We start from the raw sequence: 21,200 nt of genomic DNA on the forward strand, positions 1-21,200 counted from the left end.
CTATTGAAATACAAAATAACTACTAAGAATACCATATTTATATATGTACTAAAAAATAATTCTATTATTAGTTATTTTTATAAGGTTAATACAGTTTAAATATTATATAAATAAAAATTAGCTATTAGCTGATAGTAAAAAGTTTCAAAATGTTAGTAGATGATCCGAGCCAAACACCTGTTATCTATGATGTGCGAAAATTTCTAACCATAAACATTTTCCGTATCAATTTTCTATGTAAAATAGTAAAATAGTGTTTTTTTGTGTAAATTTATTTTTTAAATATATCATGTTCCCATATCGTTTTCGCGTTCCGTCGTTTCGGTGTAACACACCCCTAACCTTATTATCTTATTACAAATTGGAAGAAAAAGTAAATAATAATAATAATAATAATAATAAAGAAAAAATTAACTGGCATCCTCTTTGCATTTTGGGCTCTACGTTGATACGCTACCTTGCCAAGCAGATATTGAAGTTTGCTTTTGCTACATAGCTACGAGAAGAAAGCAAAAAGATACACTTGTAGCATTGGAATAACCGTGGATGGATCTTTGTTACTCCCCACATAGTAAGGTTGCTTGGAATTTGGGAACTTGTCTTGTCTCAACCTGTGCACAACATCAACATGGGTTTCTTGCTGCGTGCTATTTAAAAAATGTCTGTATATCATACATAAAAAGTTTGATCTGTTGCTTCAAGTGGAAACCATGTCTTTCTTGTTTTCGATTAGAGAATTTGTAGAATCTACAGCCTACCAATTTGTGGAAAAAAAAAAACAAAAAAAGGTATATTCCTTTCAATTTTTCCATGACAAGGGTTTTCATAAAAACATTTTTAAATTTGGCATTTTTTCCTAAAATTTTCCAAGAAAATGTAATTTCCGAATCGAAAAATTTCCATTTTAGGAGATGAGAGCCTCGTTCCCATCACAAGGCTATAGAATCCAGGAAAGGGTACGCCGCAAAGCCACAAGGAAGAAACATCTGCCTGCATAACTTTGACCCCCCGGCTCATCAATTCTCCAGCTGAGCTGAGAAAATTATCTGATGAGATTTTTAGAAAACCATTGAAAGATATTTTCTTGATATAATCATCAAAACACGTTAGATCGGAAAAGTTCCAATTTCAAACACACCACAGAATCCTAGAATTGTTCTTTCTAATCTCACATAACAGTTGTTCTCCTCCCTTCAAAAAGAGCATTGTGAAATCCTTCCAAGAAAAACACAAACTTCAATGACAATAGACCGCATGATCAGATTCATAACCCTTTATTTTCTTTCAAAGCGTAAGAACAAGGTTAAAAACAACTAGAGAGACAAAATCTATATATTAATAACTCGCTATTTTCACCTTGCAAATTCAGCATTCAAATTAACAATGACAGGATTAAGAATTTGCACTTGATATGGAAGTTGATGTGCAGTTTGTGGTTACATCAAGATATACAGATGAAGGAAAACCATCAAAGGACGAGGAAAACTGATTACATGGCACTCGGCTATGTTACAGCAACCAAATTTACTCGCAATCAGACAATCCAAAGAAGATTAGCAGATATCATTTGAAAATATGGTCATTCATTAGGGGAGTGACCAAACCTGCATTGCTGATACCTCTTAGACTCTACTGTTTTGGGGCAGCGGCAGCACTCCATCAAAGAAGTCACCAAAGTAGCCACGGGGCTCATGTACAAGCCTTGAGATGATGTCTCTCAGAGTGATCACTCCTTCAAGATTACCAGCATCATCCACGACATATACTCTATGAACTTTCTGATAATCGAGTTTCAGAATCAATTCTTTAATAGTGTGGTCCTTCGTGCATGTAATCATGTCATTCAACATCGGTGAGGTTTCATGATGCTCCTTCAAGTAGCTTCTAACTGCCGTCAAAAAGTTCTTTGCTGTTATAGACCTATAATCACGGTAGATCTCTGGTGCAGTTAACAGGTATTGAACATCTCTTAGACTTATGTTGCCTACCGCCTTTCTACCATCACTATCAACGACAGGTATTGCACCAATTCTCATTTTCCTCATAAGCTTAAATGCCTGGAGCACTGGTTCTTCCTCGTGCACCTAAAACAAATCAACTGACCATCAGTAGGACTATCATCAAGCTTCTAATTTCTAAAGAACATAGAGAGAGACACTAAGGAAAGATGCAGAGGCCCAAAAAGGCCCGTCGACATGAAGCTCTATGTCACAGCCAGATTTTGTAATGCTTCATGGTGGTAAATTCTACTGAATAAAGTACTATAAAATAATAGAATTAGAATAAAATAGAAATAGAACAAGAGTAGGCAAAATATTTGATTGAGCCGGCAGCCAACATGAACCTCAGAACCCATAAAGCAGACATAGAACAGACTGATGCATTCATTCTGCATAAATTGTTGAAAAATTAACACACTGAACTAAGCATTATAGATTACCACATATAGAAATCCCCTCAACGTCACAGAAGAAACAAGAACACATCAACTGAGAAGGGCCACGCACCTTGATAATATGTTCAGGGGACATGGAGGGAAGACCAATATCTGAAAGTTTCTTGGTTCCCCAGCTCTCAAACCATTGAAGCCCCGCACATTCAGCTAACATGTGTATAACAGCAGACTGGGTAATAATGTTATCAATCTTTGCTTCGCCCAGATCAATAACAGGAATGCTCTTCATTTTATACTTAGAAAGCAACAACAGCATCGTCAAAAAGGAGTTTGATTTCTGTAAAGCAAGAAATGGTGCCCACCGGAATGATCCTGAGATGTCGCGAACCTGCATGCTCTAAAGTTAAAACCTCTGTGCTTTCACAGAATTCAGAAAATGGCAAAACAGCTCAGGATCAGGAATAAGAAAGCATAATTATCAAAATGTATGAAGCAGAACCTTTGTGTTTTTATAGAATTCAGAAGAAGTCAAAGCCTCAAAAAAATTTCCAGAAGTTGCTGAAGCATCTTCAGGACCCAGGGTTCCAAGCCCTGCGGCATTAGTCAAACCAATTGCCATTGCAAGAGCTTTGCCAGAATGTTCCTTTCTTGGAGATGTGGGTTCTGACTGTTCATAAAATAAAAATGTTGTTTTCAAAATCCAATCAAAGGAGGCCAAATCAACATATCAGTATACCAAAAATATCAATCCATTACATCCCATCACTTTATCAGATCAAAACAAGATAATTTGAAATCTAAACTTTCCCTTATTATTGGAGATTTGGAGTACAAGAGAATAAGGGTACATTCATTTTAAGAAAAATGGATATCGTTTTCAGTTGAAAAAATAGAGTAAAAATAGAACTCTCTGGTTTCCCATTCAAATTTCCCAATTTGATCATCAAAACTTAAAAAGAAAATTTGAATATAAAAAGTTAAAAAAAGTTCCCAAAAATTCATGTTCTCTAGAAAAATTTTCTCTTATGTACGTATATATCATCAACCCCAAACAGAAGCTCCTTGCCAAGGATTGAAAACACAAACAACAAAATTTCCGTTTTTTTTTTTTTTAAAGAAGACTCAATTTCCTATATTGAAAAATGGACAACAACAGTAATAAGCAAGCCATCAATTTCTTTCTTTCATAAAAGTGCTACTACAACCGGATATAAAAGGAGATTCGTTAGCATGGCAAGCTAACCTGATGCAAAATCCAGACAGCAATTCCAGCGAACTCGACAACGCCGATGTATCTATCCATCCAAGTGGCATCCTCAGGAGCATCAACATCCACCACCGGTGCGCTTAACATTTTATGATCTGAAAGTATTTTCACTGCCTCTGCTAGACTCGTGTCTGATTTTATCTCCACCACTGCTTATTCAATTTAGAATAATAAAAAGAAATAACTAACTAATCAAAACAATCTTGCGATCAAAGTCAAACACACAAACTGATCGATCGTGCAATTGATTAGCTGAGGAAAAGCAGTATCATATAAAGAAAAGAACCTGGAGAAGGTGCAGAAGGGAAAGCTGATACAGGTATACTCTCAAAGCAAGCATTGAGCTTCTCATTAGGACTCAACTGTGGCTCCATTATATCCCATAGATCCTCCACTTTCATTCCTAAATTCGCCTCCGGACTCCTTGGACTCTCCGCCGCAACTACCTCACTCTCCCTTATTACCTGAATATCGGCCATTTTCACCAACTCTCTCCGTCTACAATTCCCTTTCCCTCTCTCTGTTTGCGCAGGCGGTTACAGTACTGTCACTTGCAAGCTACGAAGGTGACAAATATAAACAATGATTAGAAAAGTTCCTGAAATTATCCTCTAAAACACATTCTCACTCTTTGCAACAACTCTCATCGATCATGACCGTCGATATAAAAATTCTTCCATCAGAATGGTGAAATACGACACGTGGAGGTGGAGGATTCGTCTGGTGCATATTCGATGATGGAGTGGACTGGTCAAAAGATTTGATGATTATTCAGCTTTATGCTTATCCAGTATGTAACTATTTTATTGTGCAACTTTAGGAGGACGACACCTCTTATCCGATCCTTAATGGCGGCCACTGGCGTGGCACTCTAATGTGAGCTAGAGCGTGCTTTGCGCGCCCCGTTCCTTGCTGACAAGACTATGATGCGAAAACGTGGCTGTCCATGAATGGTTATCAAGTAAGTGTCAGTTTTCCAGGTTAAAACCTTGTCTTGATTCTTGCCCGTATCCCTCTTCTTCTGTGTGCGCACGGGGCAGAAGGGTTTTTTTGTCCAAAAACTACGGGCTTGATGAGATAGGCCCAAATACAATTTCTACCGTTTTCAGTTTAGTGGGCCTTAAAGCTTTACTCTGTGTTTGGAACTTTGGGTAACAAGAAGGAAGAGAGCAAAAACAAATACAGACGGAAAATTTACGATATAATCTTTCCTTGGCCTCCTATTACAAAATAAGTAAACTTTACAAATTTGTAAAATTTCACTATATTTATAAATTTTTTTTGATAATTTTACTCCAATTTCGATATTTTTACAACGCAGATTAACCTTTAATTTTAATTAGGAATGAAATTGCAAATGAAAAAAAGCATCAAATCACTTTCAAATTATTATATTACATTGATAAAAATTTTAAAACTAAAAATTAAAGAAAAATCTATTAGTCTACTCAATTGATTTTGTACGTGTTAAATTTTTTTAACTAAGCTAAAAATCACTAATAAAAATCTTAAAAATAATATAGTTTTCATAACTTTAGCTAAAAATCACTGAAATAAACTCTATGTAATCATTTAATTTTCATAACTTCAGCTAAGTTAATAAAAAAGACACTGGCTAAATTTATAATTCACTTGCAAATTTTAGTAATTTGCATAGCATTTGATTGAAGCGTAACTTGTTTCATCAAAATTAAAAATGACAAATATAAATTTTTAAGTATATATATCATAAAATATGAAACTTATTTAACAAAACGAGTTCTATAAGTCCAATTATACTTTTTTTTTTTTTTTTGAGTATTTAATTATACATTTATTTAATTAATTAAAAGTGGCATTAGATAATTGAAACAGGCTGAACTCAAAATTTACCAACCCAGTAATTTTTCTTCCGATTTCTAAGCAACCAAACACACCAAACAAATTACGAGGCCCACCACCCCGTAGATATAGCGAGGTGAATGCACAGGATGGATTGGAATTCGGAGTCCAACTCCAACGCAGCTTGCACTAATAAAAACGCAGTCACAATCGCAGCGCTGCATAACTCGCACAATTTGGTCTCTCTAATACCTCTCGAGGGTTTTTTCAGCGCCATGGAGGGTTCGTCTTCTCGGCCGTCCGATTCAAATTCAACGGCTACTGCCGCTTCTAAATTCCTCTCTAACCTTCCATCTCGAGGTTTCTTGTCCTCTACCGTCCTCTCTTCAAATCCGGTGAATCTCCTATTCTCTTCTTTATACTTCATTGCGAAATTGTCTGTCATGTTTTATAATCAGGACTGCTGTATCTTTATTTTTTAGTTTTTATTTTTTACAAACAAAAAGGAAGAGAAGAGCTTCATAGGTGGTAGACAGGGTAAATAATTTTGTATGGTCTAAGAAATTGTACATTATCTTCTGGCAACTCTGCTGGGTAGCGGTTCTAAGAGTCACATTATAACATTCATGTTTTTAGTGCCGCAGAGTGTTGGAGTGTCATTGATGGGTATTGTGTGACCTGTGAGGTTTGGATTTTGATTTAAAATGAACTGGACCAAAATATTCCAGCTTTTGAGGAATTAAATGCAGCTACAATTTGTAAATAAAGAGAATTGTGGATTTTGCCTCAGTGTTTAGAGTTTCAAAATTAGGGTTTTTCTTGATCACCTTCAATTTGTTTGTGATCTAGACCCCTGTGGATAATCTCAAGCACTAAGCCTCCACCTAACTGAAGGAATCATTTACAGGGATTGGTGATTTTTAAGGGTTTAATGATTGTGCTTGCGCCGATCAAGCTAGGTGCCAATATCCATATGGTCACTCATTCAATGTTTTACATGTAGAAAATGGATATGGTTTTGATGCTGTTTATCATTTGTTCCTCTATTTCCCCAGTTGCTTTGTTAATGTATGATATGATTATCTTGAGCCTTCATTTGTGCGAAGCAAAGGTGAAGAATAGTGATAGAGAAAGGAGTTGGCTAGGTGTGTACTCCGTAGAATTGCATATGCAGAACTTTTGGTTGAGCATTTAAACAATATATACCATAAGCATGCTAGATCATAAATCTACAGAGATAGTCTCTTGAAAATAGAATGTTCTTTTTTTTTGTGCTGGTCCAGTTATTATTAGATATTTCAATAATTTCTATGATCTTTCTCCTCTTTTTTTTTTTTTGTTTTAAACTACTGGTATATTAAAGATTGGATTATGCCAAATTTCAACCCTAGCTCTTGTTATTTTCTTTTCTTGGTACATTTCTTCTCTATTACATTGTTGTTTTAGTTCACTTAACTGCACATTGCCTTTTCGGTCCAATTTATTAGCTTCCTGTTTCAGTAAAATATTCTTTTGTATTGAAATTGTGTTCACAGGAGAGAATTTTTTATGCAGGGTGGGATGCGAGTTTATATCTGTGAGCATGACACATTGCCTCCAGGTCTACTTCTTTTTCCGACTTCATAGATTTTCCAGAACTTTTAGTTCTTTGAACACGTTTGATGGAATAAAATAGCCCCAACTTTATACTAATATACTTTACACCAGTGTTGTTAGAATCGTAGATTCACGATACGATTCGTATCGAATCTAAGAGAAATTAATACGAATCTTAAGGATGAATCGGAGAGCACCTTGAATTGGAAGCGAATCGTACGAATCGGCGGCAAAGAATCGCACAAATTGGAATGAATAGCAACAAATCAACTATTCACGTAAAGTATAAAAAAATATATATATATGGGCCCAACGCATGCAAACCTATTCCTAATAGAAGTAGGAGATTAAACTTCACATATATTAGGAAAATTAAACGACGCAAAGTCAGATAGACAGAAACAATCAACTGCACTGAAGGAGTCCTTAATCTCTCTCTCTCTCTATCTCTATCTCTGTGTGTGAGTGTACTACAGCATAACTGGATTTCCATTCTTCTGAAGCTTGTTTCTGTGTTATCAGATACTAACATTTTAATTACACAAATTATTTCTTCTTACTTGTATGTCCAGAAAGTCAACAGATAAAGACGAACCAAACAAACATATTGATTAGATCGCTCCAACTTAAGAATCAAAAGGGCGAGTCTAGTTCAAAGGACGGAAAGGGAATAAATGCAGGTGAAGGTTCTCGAAAACGGTATTACCTCCCATCTTTTCTAGAAAAGGATGCTTTTGTTTTAGTGAGGGTAGCTCTTTTTTATTCACTTGTGAACATCCTTCTGCAATATGGCCTGCTAGCTCATGAATAAATTGATCGTTTTTGATGTTTTTGATTCTTATCACCTCTTATTTTTTCAGCCCTCCAGAAAGGGTTCAGGATGGCAGGGCTTCAGCTAAGAGAAGCAATGCTCAAATTGGTTCTCGACAAGGTGAGCTTCATTAAGCTTTAAAATAGTTAACAGTAAAGGTCATTGGAACATTGTTTCCCTCTTACTGTTCTCACTGCCAAAGCAACCAATAATTTATTCACCTCAAGAAATGGTTTAAGACTTTGTCTGCAAATTATTTGCTTCTTGTAACTTCATTCTTTACACTCCTGCTGCTTTTAGGCAGTATCAGTCCTCATTTTAATCCGTAAGCATGCTTTAGATATCCAGCATGGATGAAACATCCATGATATGCAAGAAATTAATCATTCATTCAGGATTTGAAAAATTACAGTAGTATTATAGATTAATGGGAAAAAAGGTTGAAGAGGGTCTTGGTAAAAAAATAACCAAGAAACCATATGAGAGGATTTTTCTGACTAAAGGCCTCTTCTCGAGAGAATCTATTCTTTATTTAAAAGTCGCAATCTGTATAATATATTGGACATATTTCATTCATCTGTAGCTTCTATTCAAATTGATGGTTATTATGTCATTGTTGCTCTGAGTTTTATATGCTTTTGTGTTTGCAGAGGGATTGGATAGCCGATCATCCGATAGAGAATTATACAGTTTGACTGTAGAAAGGCTTCGGGCCCTTCTGAAGGAGCGGGGTCTTTCACCCAAAGGAAAGAAGGCAAGTATATTATTATACATAGACAACTTGTACACTATTCTGGACTTCTTTGTTACACACACACACGCAAGCAAGGAAGCAAACAAGCAAGATGGGGGCCTATATGCTGATATTCTTAGATTGATTACAATACTTATTTGTGCTTCTGCTGGTAACTGGTTCATTTTATCGTATGTGCAGGATGAGCTGGTTGCAAGGTTGAGAAATGCAAATGGTTAATCATTCAGAAGCTTGGGGATAAATCGTTCACATTGTATACATCCAGGGCAGGAATTAGGTGATTTTAGTGGTCTTCTACGTAACATGGGGAATGGGTCAACGACTAGAATTGGGGGAAAAAATGCCAATGTTGGAAAGTTGAAGAAATTTTAATAATTTTGGTGCATCTTTTTGCCAAAAGAAAAGGAAAAAGGATCAGTAGCATTAGAAAGTGGATGGTTGTGTAGAAAATTTTTTGTGCCAAGGCAAGTTTTTTTGGGGTTGGAACATGAGTTTACCTAGTACTCTTAACAGTGTAACTTCTATAGCCAGATGTACTGTGTTGTTTGGTCTTCCTAAATATAATGAAGCAAAAACCTTCTGAAATGGGAAGCAGTTGGATTTTCAATGGAAATTCATCTGAAGTTTTGCTGTTGATGGTTCCACAATTAAGGAACTCTATGTGCCTTTCAACTCCCAATAACAACTTTTTTTTTAACGCTATTGAGATTATTATCATAAAATCAATTTTAAATAATTTTTAGGGTTCCATTTAATAACATATAGGAAGTCTAATATATGATAAACGACTTGCTGTTTGCCTTCTGTCGTTCGAGTACGACTGGTGGTTGAAATTTGAATTTCCTTTTTCTTTTTATTTTTCTGCGAGAGCAATTTTGGACGTTTTTGGAATATGGCTCCAAATGTAATACCCATCAATGGATAGCTCCAACAGACGACGTTTGTGTGTTTGTGGGTTTAAGCCGCAGAGCAGATTGCACGAGGTCATTTGAATGACCCAAGGTTCTATTTTTGGAATACTTGAAAGAGCCCATTAACCAAAATAAACCAAATGAAAAGGCTAGCAAGCATAATTCACACATGCAACTTTTATGAATTATGACATCATAGTGATTTTACAGTATATATATATATATATATATATATATATATATATATATATATATATTTTTTTTTTAAAAAAAAAAAAAAGGAACGTTTCTTCTTAACTGTAAATAAATGCAATATAGTGTAATAAAAGCAAAACGAAGGAATATGAATTTGATGCACGAGAGGAATGAGATAAGGATTCGTAATCTTGAGGATGGCCCATAGGTCTTATAGTTCGGTGGTGTGGGTATAGCTATAGAAAGGACTCGTGGCTTAAATCCAAATCATCAATTGTCTTCTTCTACGCCGTAATTCAAGATTTAGAAAAGAAAAATTACACACATTTTTTATGAATTAGATAACGTCTCTTCAAAACTTTTCCATTTCCATGTCGGTTTCCTCTTTGCACTTTATTCATTTCTTTTTCTCAACTCTTCATTCTTTTAATTAGTAAATAATTGCCATTTAAAAACACAAAAATATATGAAAAAACGACATGTCAAAAAATATAGGAAACAAATACACGAATAAATTTATAAATATAAAATAAATTGAGTTCTCCGAATTATATTTTTAATAATAATTAAAAACAAATCAAGTCTAATCAATAGTCGATAGAAATTGAAATAATTTAGAGAATAGAAAATACTAAGAGAAATGATATTGATTGATTTAGTGGGTCCGTACAAGCAATTCAATATATATGTTTAATAATGCTAAGTTTGAGACGTTATTTGAGTCCAACTGAAAAACACTATATTAAATTTCCGAACAGAAATTATGAGTCATTTAATAAAAAATATTAACCAAAAGTTATATATTTCAAATTAGATATATAATGCTAGGTATAATTCCTTATATCTAATTATAATTATATTCTCACTGCATTTATTAGTCCATCAAAAATCTTTCTCTCAAAGATTTTCTCTTTCAACTTTAAAGATTTTATTTTTGTCGTAAGGTGTTTGCATATATTTCCATGTGAAAAATGTGTTCAAAATGCGAAAACTAGGCAAACAGTTTCTATGCATTAGAGAACCATTAGTAATATCCACTTAAAGAAAGAAGATATATATAGGGAATAAACATGAAGACGAAAGGTAGTTGTTATCCTAGCTGTAAATAGAAAAACGTAAAGGAAACAACCAGCGAAAAATAGAGATTTAACAAAATGAAAGCATTCAACTGGTGGGTGCAAGTTCGGTTCGCTGAAAGTGGTGGCATGTCACCATCAAAGACTACAAAGAAGAGAAGAGCAGAGTCCCTCTACTTGAGGTAAGCTTTTGCGACCACTACTATACCGGCGCCGCAGCACATCAACTGCCAAATGATTTTATTTTTAGGACCCATTTACGAAACGGTGGGGATGCCGACAAGTGGCTTACTAGCAGTACATGGAATACGTAAGATCAGATGTCATATACGTAATAAATAAATTTTGAGCCTCTCAAGCTTCAGTTAGTTAGATTTATTCTGTTAGGAGATTAAAATAAAGAAATTTAATAAAGAAATTTGTAGTTTCTTTGAGACTAAAAAAATATATAAATTAAGAGCAATTTGATTAGTCTTTGAAAAATGAGAAATTTTGAATTTAAATTTCTTATACTATAAGAGTTTTTATTAATTTTTTAAATTAAAAATAGACATTTTATTCTATGCCGACGATGTTATTTTCGCGTATTAATTTTTTTATTATTGTTAAACTTTGAGCCTTAAATAGAGTATAAAGAAGTAGAACTAAGAACAAAAGAAATTAAAAAAAGAAGGAAAAAAAAAAAAAGGAAATTAGGACCCATTGACCATTAAATGCGTACGATCGCTCTCCATGAAGCAGTCTCTCTTGAGGACGCAAAAATTCAGGAAACGTGTTTTAAAATTTTCACGTGTCAGTTCAAGTTTCCGTGGCAGGCAATTGAAGTGCCTACTTGCTGTTTAGTCAGATTCTTCTTTTCTTTTCTTTTCCTTTTTTTCAAAAACAACAAATCATTGCTTAAGCAATGACATTTGAGAATAAATGCAGTTGATGGAGAGAATGCTCCATTTAAAATGTTTTTTTTTTTTTCAATAATTTAATTATTTTTTATTGATAAAAATCAAATAAATCAAAATAGATTATTATAAACGTTCGTAACTTGTACTGCATCCCAAAAAATGACCAATATTTTTAACATAATTGTATTGTATGAGTCAATTTTTTGATTTTTCGTTCAAAATAATGAATGATTAATAATAATAATAATAATAATAATGTGATCTGAAGTGAAAATAAGATATAAAACCTCTTTGTGTCTTTTGAGCATAACAAAATAATTAAGATATACTGTATTATTTTATGTTTTTGGTTGATAGATAACATTTCATGAATAAAATAAAGTAGCTTACACTAATAATTTTCTTGGCCCAAAATGATAAATATTGACTTTGGCTTTTTCTTAGGAGAAATTTAAGAGGCATTGGATCATGATTTTAACAATTTTCTGCTTTTTCACGGTTTCTATAATTAAGGCATTTGCCCAACTTCTGTATCCTCTTTCTCATTGCCATTTGCCTGCTCAGGGTTTAGGTTTACGGTGCTATCACTATTTTTTTTTTTTTTTTTTTTTTTTTTTTGAGAAGAAACTCTTTTTGTATAGTTTCTGATAGGGGGTTAATTCAGAAAATTATAGAGAAATGCCAAAATTGTTATTTGTGTATTGATAGGATGCCTAATCTAGATTTTCATATAAGTATTTATAATATATCCCAAATTGTAACTGATTATATATATTTATGGTAAGAATCTTGGCTATGAATGCCAAGTGAGAATCTTGGTAATTAATGACTTTTGATGATCTTTTAACTGAACATTTCTTTATTCAAACGAATATAAATGCTGCTTGGTCTTAGATGGTTACTCGACTCTTATGTCGTTCGGTTCTACTCTAATGGAGAAGTTCAATTCGTCATCTTTACTTTTTGTTGAGAAATCAAGGAATCAGTGTGCCCATTTGCTTGCTTAGGCAACTGTTTCTTTGTTTGGTTCTCTGTATTTGGGTCCTGTCCATCCAGTTTTGATTCAAGATATTTTATTCTTTGATTCTATTAATATTTAAATAGCAGTTTTATTCAAAAAAAAAGTGGCTTGGTTCTTAGACTTGCTCGGTATAAATTAATAATCTGTTCGTATTAGCTGTCACGGGCACATAATATATTATTCACTTTTTTTATTTATTAATTGAATTTAATGAATATATCAAAAAATATTAAATTCTCTTCACCACATAAGTTATAATTAAATTTATTACTTCTAAAGTCATATTGGATTTTTAAAGTTTTCTCACATCTTATAAGATGTGGAAAATGCAAAGTTTTGAATTCAACTTATCTCCATCGCAAAAGTTACATCCAAACAAAATCAATGAAAAAATATATATTCGGAATTATTGTTTAAATTATCACTGAAAATTACTATATTAAAAATAATAATTAAAGGTCATTAGAGTAATTTTATATTTTATAATTATAAAATAGACAGAAAATGAAAGAAAACCCCAAAAACTCAATAGAGCAGGAAACACTATGATTGTGTTCGGCAACAATAACTTTAATGTTTTTATCATAATACGTTTTATAGTGTTCGCTAATATGGAGTAACTAATTTTTAAAGATTTAAGATAACATTTTATATTTAGCTTTTAGTATTTCACGAAAAGCTGCTCAAACTCCTAATTTTGCGCAACATAACTTACATCCATCCACCGTTAAAATTGCCATCGGACCAAATTATTGATCGCAGTTCTTCCATTTTAAGCTCCAGGACCATGTGCGTATTCCATTTGGTTTTTCTTTAACAACATTCGATGTCGGCTCTCTCTTTCGCTATCACAAGAAATATCATATACAAAAAAAAACTACACTATACCCTCTCATCTCATAAAATCCAATATATATATATACACCCCTCCTGACTCATATTCTTGCACCATCTCCACTTCCAAAATTTATAAACCCTAAATCTCTATCCCTCTCTTTTTTATACAAACCTAAAAATGTTCATCTTTCTCATTATCTTTATCTCTTTAGGGTTTTTCCTCTTTTCTTTCTTTTTTTCGCTCTTTCAAGAATTCCATAACAGTCAAATAAAACTACTCTCCTCTCATGGCCCTCCTTCTTATCCAATCATAGGATGTTTGCTTTCTTTCTCCAAAAATCGCGGCCGTCTCTTGGACTGGTACACCGATCTTTTATCAGTATCACCAACACAAACCATTGTAGTACAAAGGCTAGGCGCACGTCGCACCATTATCACCGCAAACCCGGTCAATGTTGAACATATGCTTAAAACCAACTTCACTAACTTTCCTAAAGGCAAACCCTTTACCGACATATTGGGCGATCTTCTTGGATGTGGCATATTTAACGTTGACGGTGAATTATGGAGTACTCAACGTAAACTCGCTAGTCATGAGTTTAGCACTAAGTCTTTAAGGGAATTTGTCGTTAAGACATTGCAAGAAGAAGTGGAGAATCGTTTGATACCAATTCTTGATGAGGCTGCAAATGAAGAAAGAGTTTTGGACTTGCAAGATTTGTTAAAAAGATTTGCGTTTAATCTTGTTTGTCGTGTTTCTTTAGGCACAGAACCTTTTCCTTTGCATGTTTCGCCTCCTCTTGTTCAGGCATTTGATACAGCTGCTGAAATTTGCGCCATGCGTGGAGCAGCGCCTGTTTATGCTGTTTGGAAGATCAAGCGAATGCTTAGTATTGGCGTTGAAAAGAAGCTTAAAGAAGCAATTAAGCTTGTTCATTGCTCTGTTCTGGATATTGTACGGAAAAAGAAGAGAGTACTTGAAAATCTAGATGAACAAGATAGAAAATTACTGGATTCCGATCTTTTGTCAAGATTGTTATCAGCTGGACATGATGAGGAAGTTATAAGAGACATGATGATAAGTTTTATTATGGCGGGAAGAGATACAACTTCTGCATCTATGACTTGGCTTTTTTGGTTGCTTTCAAAAAATCAGCATGCAGAGAAAATGATTATTGATGAAGTTGAAACTTTACTTAATAATGGTGAAAGAGTCATGGATTTTGAAATACTGAAAGAAATGAACTTTTTAAAAGCAAGTTTGTGCGAGTCCATGAGATTATATCCTCCGGTGGCTTGGGACTCAAAACATGCACTTGCCGATGATGTCTTGCCGGACGGAACTTTTGTAGGGAAGGGTGATAGAGTGACCTACTTCCCCTATGGAATGGGAAGAATGGATACTTTATGGGGAAAAGACCAGTGTGATTTTAAACCAGACCGGTGGTTCGAGGGACCGGTTGGGAGCGGGACAGGCGGTGCAACATTGAAGTCGATGAGTCCGTACAAGTTTCCGGTATTCCAAGCCGGTCCGAGATTGTGCCTTGGTAAAGAAATGGCGTTTATACAGATGAAGTTCGTTGTGGCTTCTGTATTAAGACGGTTCGAGATCAAACCGGTTGGTCAGAACCAGCCGGTTTTTGTTCCATTATTGACGGCTCATATGGCTGGTGGTTTGAAGGTTACGGTCAAGAGAAGGAGATGAGAATCTTTCCAATTTCCGTGCACTTGTAATATAGTATATGAATTTACTCTGTCGCCAAACGCGGTATTAAGACTTAAACATGTTCTATATTTTCGTGGAAAAAGGATAATCTTATTAAATTAATTGTAATATTTCTAACGACTAGGTCTAGTCTAGATCTGGATTTTTTATATTTTTTTAATTAGCATGTCTTCCTTAATACTAATATTATTTTAAATATTTAAAATCGAAATTTCATCGCAATATAAAGTTGACCTAATAATTTGTATTGTTTTCTCTTTCTAATATTTTTTATTAGATAAAACACGTCTAGACTTAATTTCTTTGACCTACAATCACAATAGAGATTTCATTTACTTTTTTTTTTAAATGAATAGTTAGAAAATATTCTTGTTTTTTTAATCTATTTCATTGATTTATTATTTTTTTAAAAAAAAAAATTCATTTATTTGGTTTATTCCATTAATTGATAGAATAGATGTAAATAAATCATTCTTTATTATTATTATTATTATTATTGGTCAATCAAAAGAATGTGCGGTATTAGATATGTCGAATTATTCATTATTGCATTAATCTATATAATGTAATCCTTCTTCTTCAAAGCCAATCATCTCATGACTGTATGGGGATCACATTGCAAATCTTCTTTGTCACATGGGTCTTTCTACCTAAGAAGCTATTTTAAGCCACGTATGGATTTATTAGGATTTGATTATGACCATATCATTTAGCTGTTGCATTTTATATACATGGTTGGACCGTCACCGTCGAATTACAGAATATTGGAGTCAACAAAATAAAGTTTTCTTCTCTGAACCTTTTTTTTTCTTTTTGGCTGCCTTCTTCTGAGCACTTCTGGGATCAGAAGCTTCTGACGGTATTTCTTCTGTAGGCACAATTTTCTTGAAAAAGCTCGTCACATAATTTGACAAACCATTAATATTGAAGGTTTCAAAAGTTGATAAAGACTAAACAATATTGCATTGACCCTGAAATAAGTTCCAACCTTCATTTACTTTCTATTCTATAGCTCCAAAACTTTTGTAAATGTGCATAAAAAAACAAAAAAAAAAAAAAAGTAATCCACCGTTTTAACTTATCTTTTTCGTATTTTTATTTTTGAAGCCTTAGGAAATAATTTATTTGCCTTTTGGTTTATTCAAACGCTATGACTTCCAGATGCAACTGATAAGAACGTCCACGTTTGTTCGCCAAACACCCTTCATTATGTGAGCAACTGTAAATGGCAGATTCCGATAATCGATAATGACTACTGAGACAAGTTTTCTGTCGTTTTGCCAAAAATTCTTGGATGTATATAATAAACGATGACGACGTTCAATTCAAAACTAATAATGCTTTTTGGTCTTGGGGTTACATTTCTAGAAAAGTCCAACGCTGCTGAAATCTTGGCCTACAAAAAATGACTCCTATTCCATTTGAAATCTAAAAGCATTCAACTGTAAATGGCTGAAAGTATGGTTCAAAGATGGATACAAATATCTAAAAGAGAGCAAAATATCTGAAAGAAATTAATGAAAACTTTTTTAAAGTATTAGAAGAAAAACTTAGTTGTTGATGAACAATTTGGCTGTTTACAATTTAGCTAAGTGCTTGTCAATTTTGATGGGATGGTAGGTGTAAGATTTAACCTATCCATCACGTGGGATAAAAAACGAAAGGAATGTAAATAATCACATGAGAAATATATGGATGAATAAAGCTAAGCAACAATAAAACACAGAGCTACCACTTTTTTCATGATCCAATAAAGCTGCAAACAAAGAAGACAAACAAAAAATTTCCCTGTAGAATGCATAAAAACAAGTAGGACATGCACAAGTAGGTAATCAATTAAAGTTAATACTCTCAAATCTCCAAAACCCTAGGCATATGTTACTTGTTTCAGAGCAATCAATTGGTTGGAAAGCTTACAAGGCCATGTGGGATATACATTCTAAAGTATGCTAGAAACTACAACATTAGCTAGATGATGCTGAATGGTGTCCTACAAGAGTAATAGGGCATGTGCCTACTCGAGCAACATGTGCACCATACAATTACCAAGCTGGATTTATATTGATCTCCCTTTTGGCATTTTCTTCCAGCTGCAATATATTCCATACCTGAAGAAGATATAGTAGACCCAGTAAAATAGCCAAAAATAGGAGAATAGAGACCAATAATTTTATCCTAATGGGAAATTAGGAGCCCTGTTGTGTAAGGCCAAATCATTAGGTAATAGATTAGGTCTGGATAAAGTTCTTGAATAGGGAATTCTAATAAGTGAATCAGAGCCATCACTTTTGATACACACACACACATGTGTGTGTGTGTATAGTAGAACGCATGAACTGCAACTACATACATAAAAAATATTAGAACAATGAAAGGTTTCTACTAATCAAAATTCTGAACATAAAAATAGCTTTTGGAGTGCATTACAGGACAGAACCTTCCTAACAGGCATGATATAACGCAGAATGTTGTCCACTGTCAGCTTATCCTCCGGTTCTATGGTTTGAAGATTCTTCCAAAGAATATTAGATAACCATGTAACCAACAGTGAAATGGTCAATGACATGTCAAAATGCAGAAGCAATACCATGTTTTGATAATAAAAAGTAAATAACAATAGCATTTCAACAAGGATGAAGGGGCAACCAACAGTAAAAAACTGGAGTAGAAGCAAACAGAATGAAGCAGAGCACAAAGTACCAACAACCATAAGGCCATTTCAACAAGTATAACATCACCAGAAATTAAAGCTTATAGTTCAAAATATAAGCACATAGATTGGGCCAAAATTGATGTCATTTCAGAAGTGAAGTTGGCAATTCCAAAAAAAAAGAAAAAAAAAAGTAAACCTTGTGCACAATTTGACCACAGAGGGTAAAAAAGTAAAGACCAAGAGGTTGCTGAATCAAAAATTTTTGTAAAGGCTACATTAGGTTGAGTAGATCTAGAAAGTATAATGCATCTCCAAGTAACCCTAAAATATTAATTAATAAATTAATTATTAGAAATCTAAAACCAAAATAATTAATAAATTCCAAATTATTAGCTCTCTAACTAGAAGATTAAATGTTCAATGACATACATAATGAATTTGACTTCTAGATGTCCATATCTATTTTCAGCGGCAATCAAGATGCTATGTGTGACTCCTAAATAACAAGGTCTACAATTCCAACAACTAAGCTTGTACAAATATAGAACAACAAATCATGCCGAGTTTTTCCTCGTTGACCATGATTACTCCCACCATGAACAATAATCTGGCTAAGCACTTGACCAGAAAGCCACTTAGAAAAGGATATAAAACACCTCTGCCTAGCAACTGAAGTAGAACTGAATAAGCCTCGACATCCATGCCATCTTTGACAATCTGACTCAATCAAGTGCTTCCAGGAGCATCAATTCCAACAGACTTGCGATTGAGGTAATGAATAACAGCATCTTCAACCCTAAAGAGTCCAAACCAAAAATTTAATAAATACTTTCAATACTTGTCTATCTAATCCTATCTTCTTTCATTTTGACTTGAGCCAAACCAAACTCTATTGGCAGCTTTGTTACAGTTAAAATTTCATATTGTGTGAAATGGCTCTATTAGAAAGAGGCAAAAAGAGAATAACAAGAAGAAAAATTGGATAAAGAAACTTACCAAGGCTGATTGTAGAAATCAGAATGGCGCTCCTTTTCTGCAGTACGGCTTGCATCTCCAGCAACAAGCTTTAGATCTTTGCTTTGGGAGGCCATTAAAATATTAATAAATTCTGCCGGCGACTGACTGAACCCAAGAAAGAAAGCCCGCCTCCTTCGATGCTCGTGTATCTTCTTTATAGCGTCACATATTAATTGATCACAAGCATCAATTTCTTTGTGCTTCTCAGTGTTGGCTAAAAATGCAGCAAGGTCCTTTTGCAATGGAAAAGGAACTTCAACCATAATATCATAGCAAGTAGTTCCAGTCGGGCAATTGCCGGATAGTTTGATCCTATGCTCCAAATGAATAGGTTGCGGAGGAGTTAAATGCGGACCTATCTTCTGTGAAACCTGTGCAAATTTCATCTTTTCTTCCCCAAATAATTTCTTAAGGGGGGGATCACACATGAAGGAGGATTGATCAGTTGGGATCTGCAACTTCCTAGACTTCACATAATGCCAGATTGCCACTAAAACTCTTGAACGAGTTTCCACCTCAATTCCAAGAACTTCGGATAAAGCGGGTGAAAGCTTGAATTTGTCTGGCACATGATTCATTTCTAGTCTAATTATCGCTGTGAATTCCTTGTCTCCTTTTCTCTTCACTTCAAAACCCTCATTAAGTACAGGAGATCGAGCACTTTCCCATAGAATTACATGGTTATCTGGATAGAGACTTTGATCCAAGTATATTGTAATTTTCTTGAAGTACGATGAGAATTTTGGATATGGTTTCTGTGGAATTCCAGCCAGCATTGGATCTTTCCCATCTTCCAATATCCTCCCAACAATCTTCAATGACCAAGAAGGAGGCTCTGCATTATTCTTCTCTCCTTGCACTTGATTTTCAAAAGTGTTAAAAATATATACTCGAAGTGTTTTCCGAATACGAGGAGGGTTTTTTAGTGACTCTTGAATATCCATCTTTTTTCTTGTCATAGCAGCATCTATCCTAGCTTCAAATTCAAGCAATTGCGCATAGAGTGCAGACTCTGGCAACATTGCAGCCACTTTATCAGGTATTTGCTTCTCAGGAAGCTTTTGCTTCTTCCTTCGCGCAGCTGGGGTTAATTCCATTGTTTTAAATGGTGAAGCTGTATTGCTATTGGATGAGCCTCCTGGAGGCCTTGAAGGTGGTCTCGGGTTAGCCCTTTTGGCACTTGCAGTGCCAGGGGTGGGAACAGAGGGTGATGATACACCAACATTACTAGGATTAGAGTTTTGCGGCTGGGCAATGGATTGATTAGTTGATTGTAACTGAGCTTGGAAGTGAGCATGAGCTGCCTGTGCGTATTGTGAATGGCCTAGCACTTGTGCTTGTGGTTCAGAAAGCTGAAAATGGCCTGGAAAGGTGGACGCGCCTTGTGTTTGAGGTTGTGAGTGTGTCAGTAGATGGGTTGATTGGGTGTTCATGGACGTAGACTGTGATATTACACTAGAATTGGCAAATGTAGGTGGTGCCCCTAAGCTTTTTGCAGGATTATTATTATTCATTGGCATCCCTATCCAAAGACCAAATGTAATGCAAACACTTAAAGTTCCTTTCCATATCAGACAACATCAAACTTCAAATACAGCCTCCGAAAACCCCAGTTTCTTGTATCCTTAAAAAAGCTTCATTTCTACAATTTACACAATTGAAACCTTTTCAGCGGACCTAAACAATAAAATCAGCTCAATTTGAAACAGAGCTCTAAAACCCTAGTGCGAGAATGAAACCCTGATTCTGACTCGCAACCAACACAAATAGCATATAGAAAACATAATAACATACAATCAATGCCTAAAGCTTGCTCTTCATTGCGGTTTTGGAATTTCACCCGTTTCAACCAAAAAGGACTGCTAAATTATTGAAACCTACACATAAATACATAAATAACACAAAAAAGAAAGCAGAGAAAAACGAGATTTCTTACAAAAACAAATGGTGCCTTGGAGCTTAACTACTAAGCTCTGTATTTACTTCTGTCAATTTCAAAATTGTCTTCGCTTTGCAAATCGGCTGTTTATGGAGCCAACTCTGGTTTTTCGATTTCCTTCACTCCTTCCAAACGGTGGTTATTTATTCTCTGGTGACTAAATGACTTAAATACCCCTGTTTAAATGACAATTTTCGAAAGAGTTCATCAACGTAGCACCGATTTGGGCCTAGATCAGTATTACTAAAGCCCAAATGAAGACCAAATTTATAAATAAAACTT

The 21,200-nt window shown here is 34.5% G+C and overlaps 4 protein-coding genes across 5 annotated transcripts; 2 read left to right on the top strand and 2 right to left on the bottom strand.

The window, feature by feature from the left end:
* Positions 1 to 1,303: 1,303 nt before the first annotated feature.
* On the bottom strand, positions 1,304 to 4,237 carry KING1 (SNF1-related protein kinase regulatory subunit gamma 1). Its single transcript, XM_012224455.4, has 5 exons — positions 3,949 to 4,237; positions 3,639 to 3,811; positions 2,895 to 3,062; positions 2,508 to 2,783; positions 1,304 to 2,084 (listed from the first exon to the last, which is right to left on the bottom strand). The coding sequence occupies exons 1-5, from the start codon at positions 4,139 to 4,141 to the stop codon at positions 1,623 to 1,625; spliced, it is 1,272 nt and encodes a 423-aa protein (XP_012079845.1). The 5' UTR covers positions 4,142 to 4,237; the 3' UTR covers positions 1,304 to 1,622.
* A 1,389-nt stretch (positions 4,238 to 5,626) lies between these two features.
* LOC105640205 (SAP domain-containing protein) lies at positions 5,627 to 9,003 on the top strand. Of its 2 annotated transcripts, none has more exons than XR_002285180.2 (6): positions 5,627 to 5,878; positions 7,038 to 7,083; positions 7,652 to 7,759; positions 7,940 to 8,010; positions 8,541 to 8,644; positions 8,825 to 8,962. XR_002285180.2 is itself a non-coding variant. In XM_012224456.4 (6 exons), exons 1-6 carry the CDS (start codon positions 5,633 to 5,635, stop codon positions 8,861 to 8,863), a joined length of 633 nt encoding a protein of 210 aa, XP_012079846.2. In that variant the 5' UTR covers positions 5,630 to 5,632; the 3' UTR covers positions 8,864 to 9,003. The 2 variants fall into 2 exon arrangements, 1 of the variants encoding a protein (XP_012079846.2); XM_012224456.4 differs by having other exon boundaries at positions 5,630 to 5,878; positions 7,652 to 7,778; positions 8,825 to 9,003.
* Positions 9,004 to 13,685: 4,682 nt separating this feature from the next.
* CYP94B1 (cytochrome P450, family 94, subfamily B, polypeptide 1) lies at positions 13,686 to 15,460 on the top strand. Its single transcript, XM_012224457.4, has one exon. The coding sequence runs from the start codon at positions 13,762 to 13,764 to the stop codon at positions 15,286 to 15,288; it is 1,527 nt and encodes a 508-aa protein (XP_012079847.1). The 5' UTR covers positions 13,686 to 13,761; the 3' UTR covers positions 15,289 to 15,460.
* A 2,990-nt stretch (positions 15,461 to 18,450) lies between these two features.
* On the bottom strand, positions 18,451 to 21,052 carry LOC105640207 (SWI/SNF complex component SNF12 homolog). The gene is made up of 3 exons (XM_012224459.4): positions 20,916 to 21,052; positions 18,959 to 20,621; positions 18,451 to 18,758 (listed from the first exon to the last, which is right to left on the bottom strand). The coding sequence occupies exons 2-3, from the start codon at positions 20,497 to 20,499 to the stop codon at positions 18,689 to 18,691; spliced, it is 1,611 nt and encodes a 536-aa protein (XP_012079849.1). The 5' UTR covers positions 20,500 to 20,621; positions 20,916 to 21,052; the 3' UTR covers positions 18,451 to 18,688.
* Positions 21,053 to 21,200: the final 148 nt, after the last annotated feature.

This window comes from Jatropha curcas, chromosome 10 (assembly GCF_041381405.1).
Source record: "Jatropha curcas cultivar XTBG-Jc1 chromosome 10, XTBG_Jcur_1.0, whole genome shotgun sequence".
In the NCBI taxonomy this organism is placed as follows: domain Eukaryota; kingdom Viridiplantae; phylum Streptophyta; class Magnoliopsida; order Malpighiales; family Euphorbiaceae; genus Jatropha; species Jatropha curcas.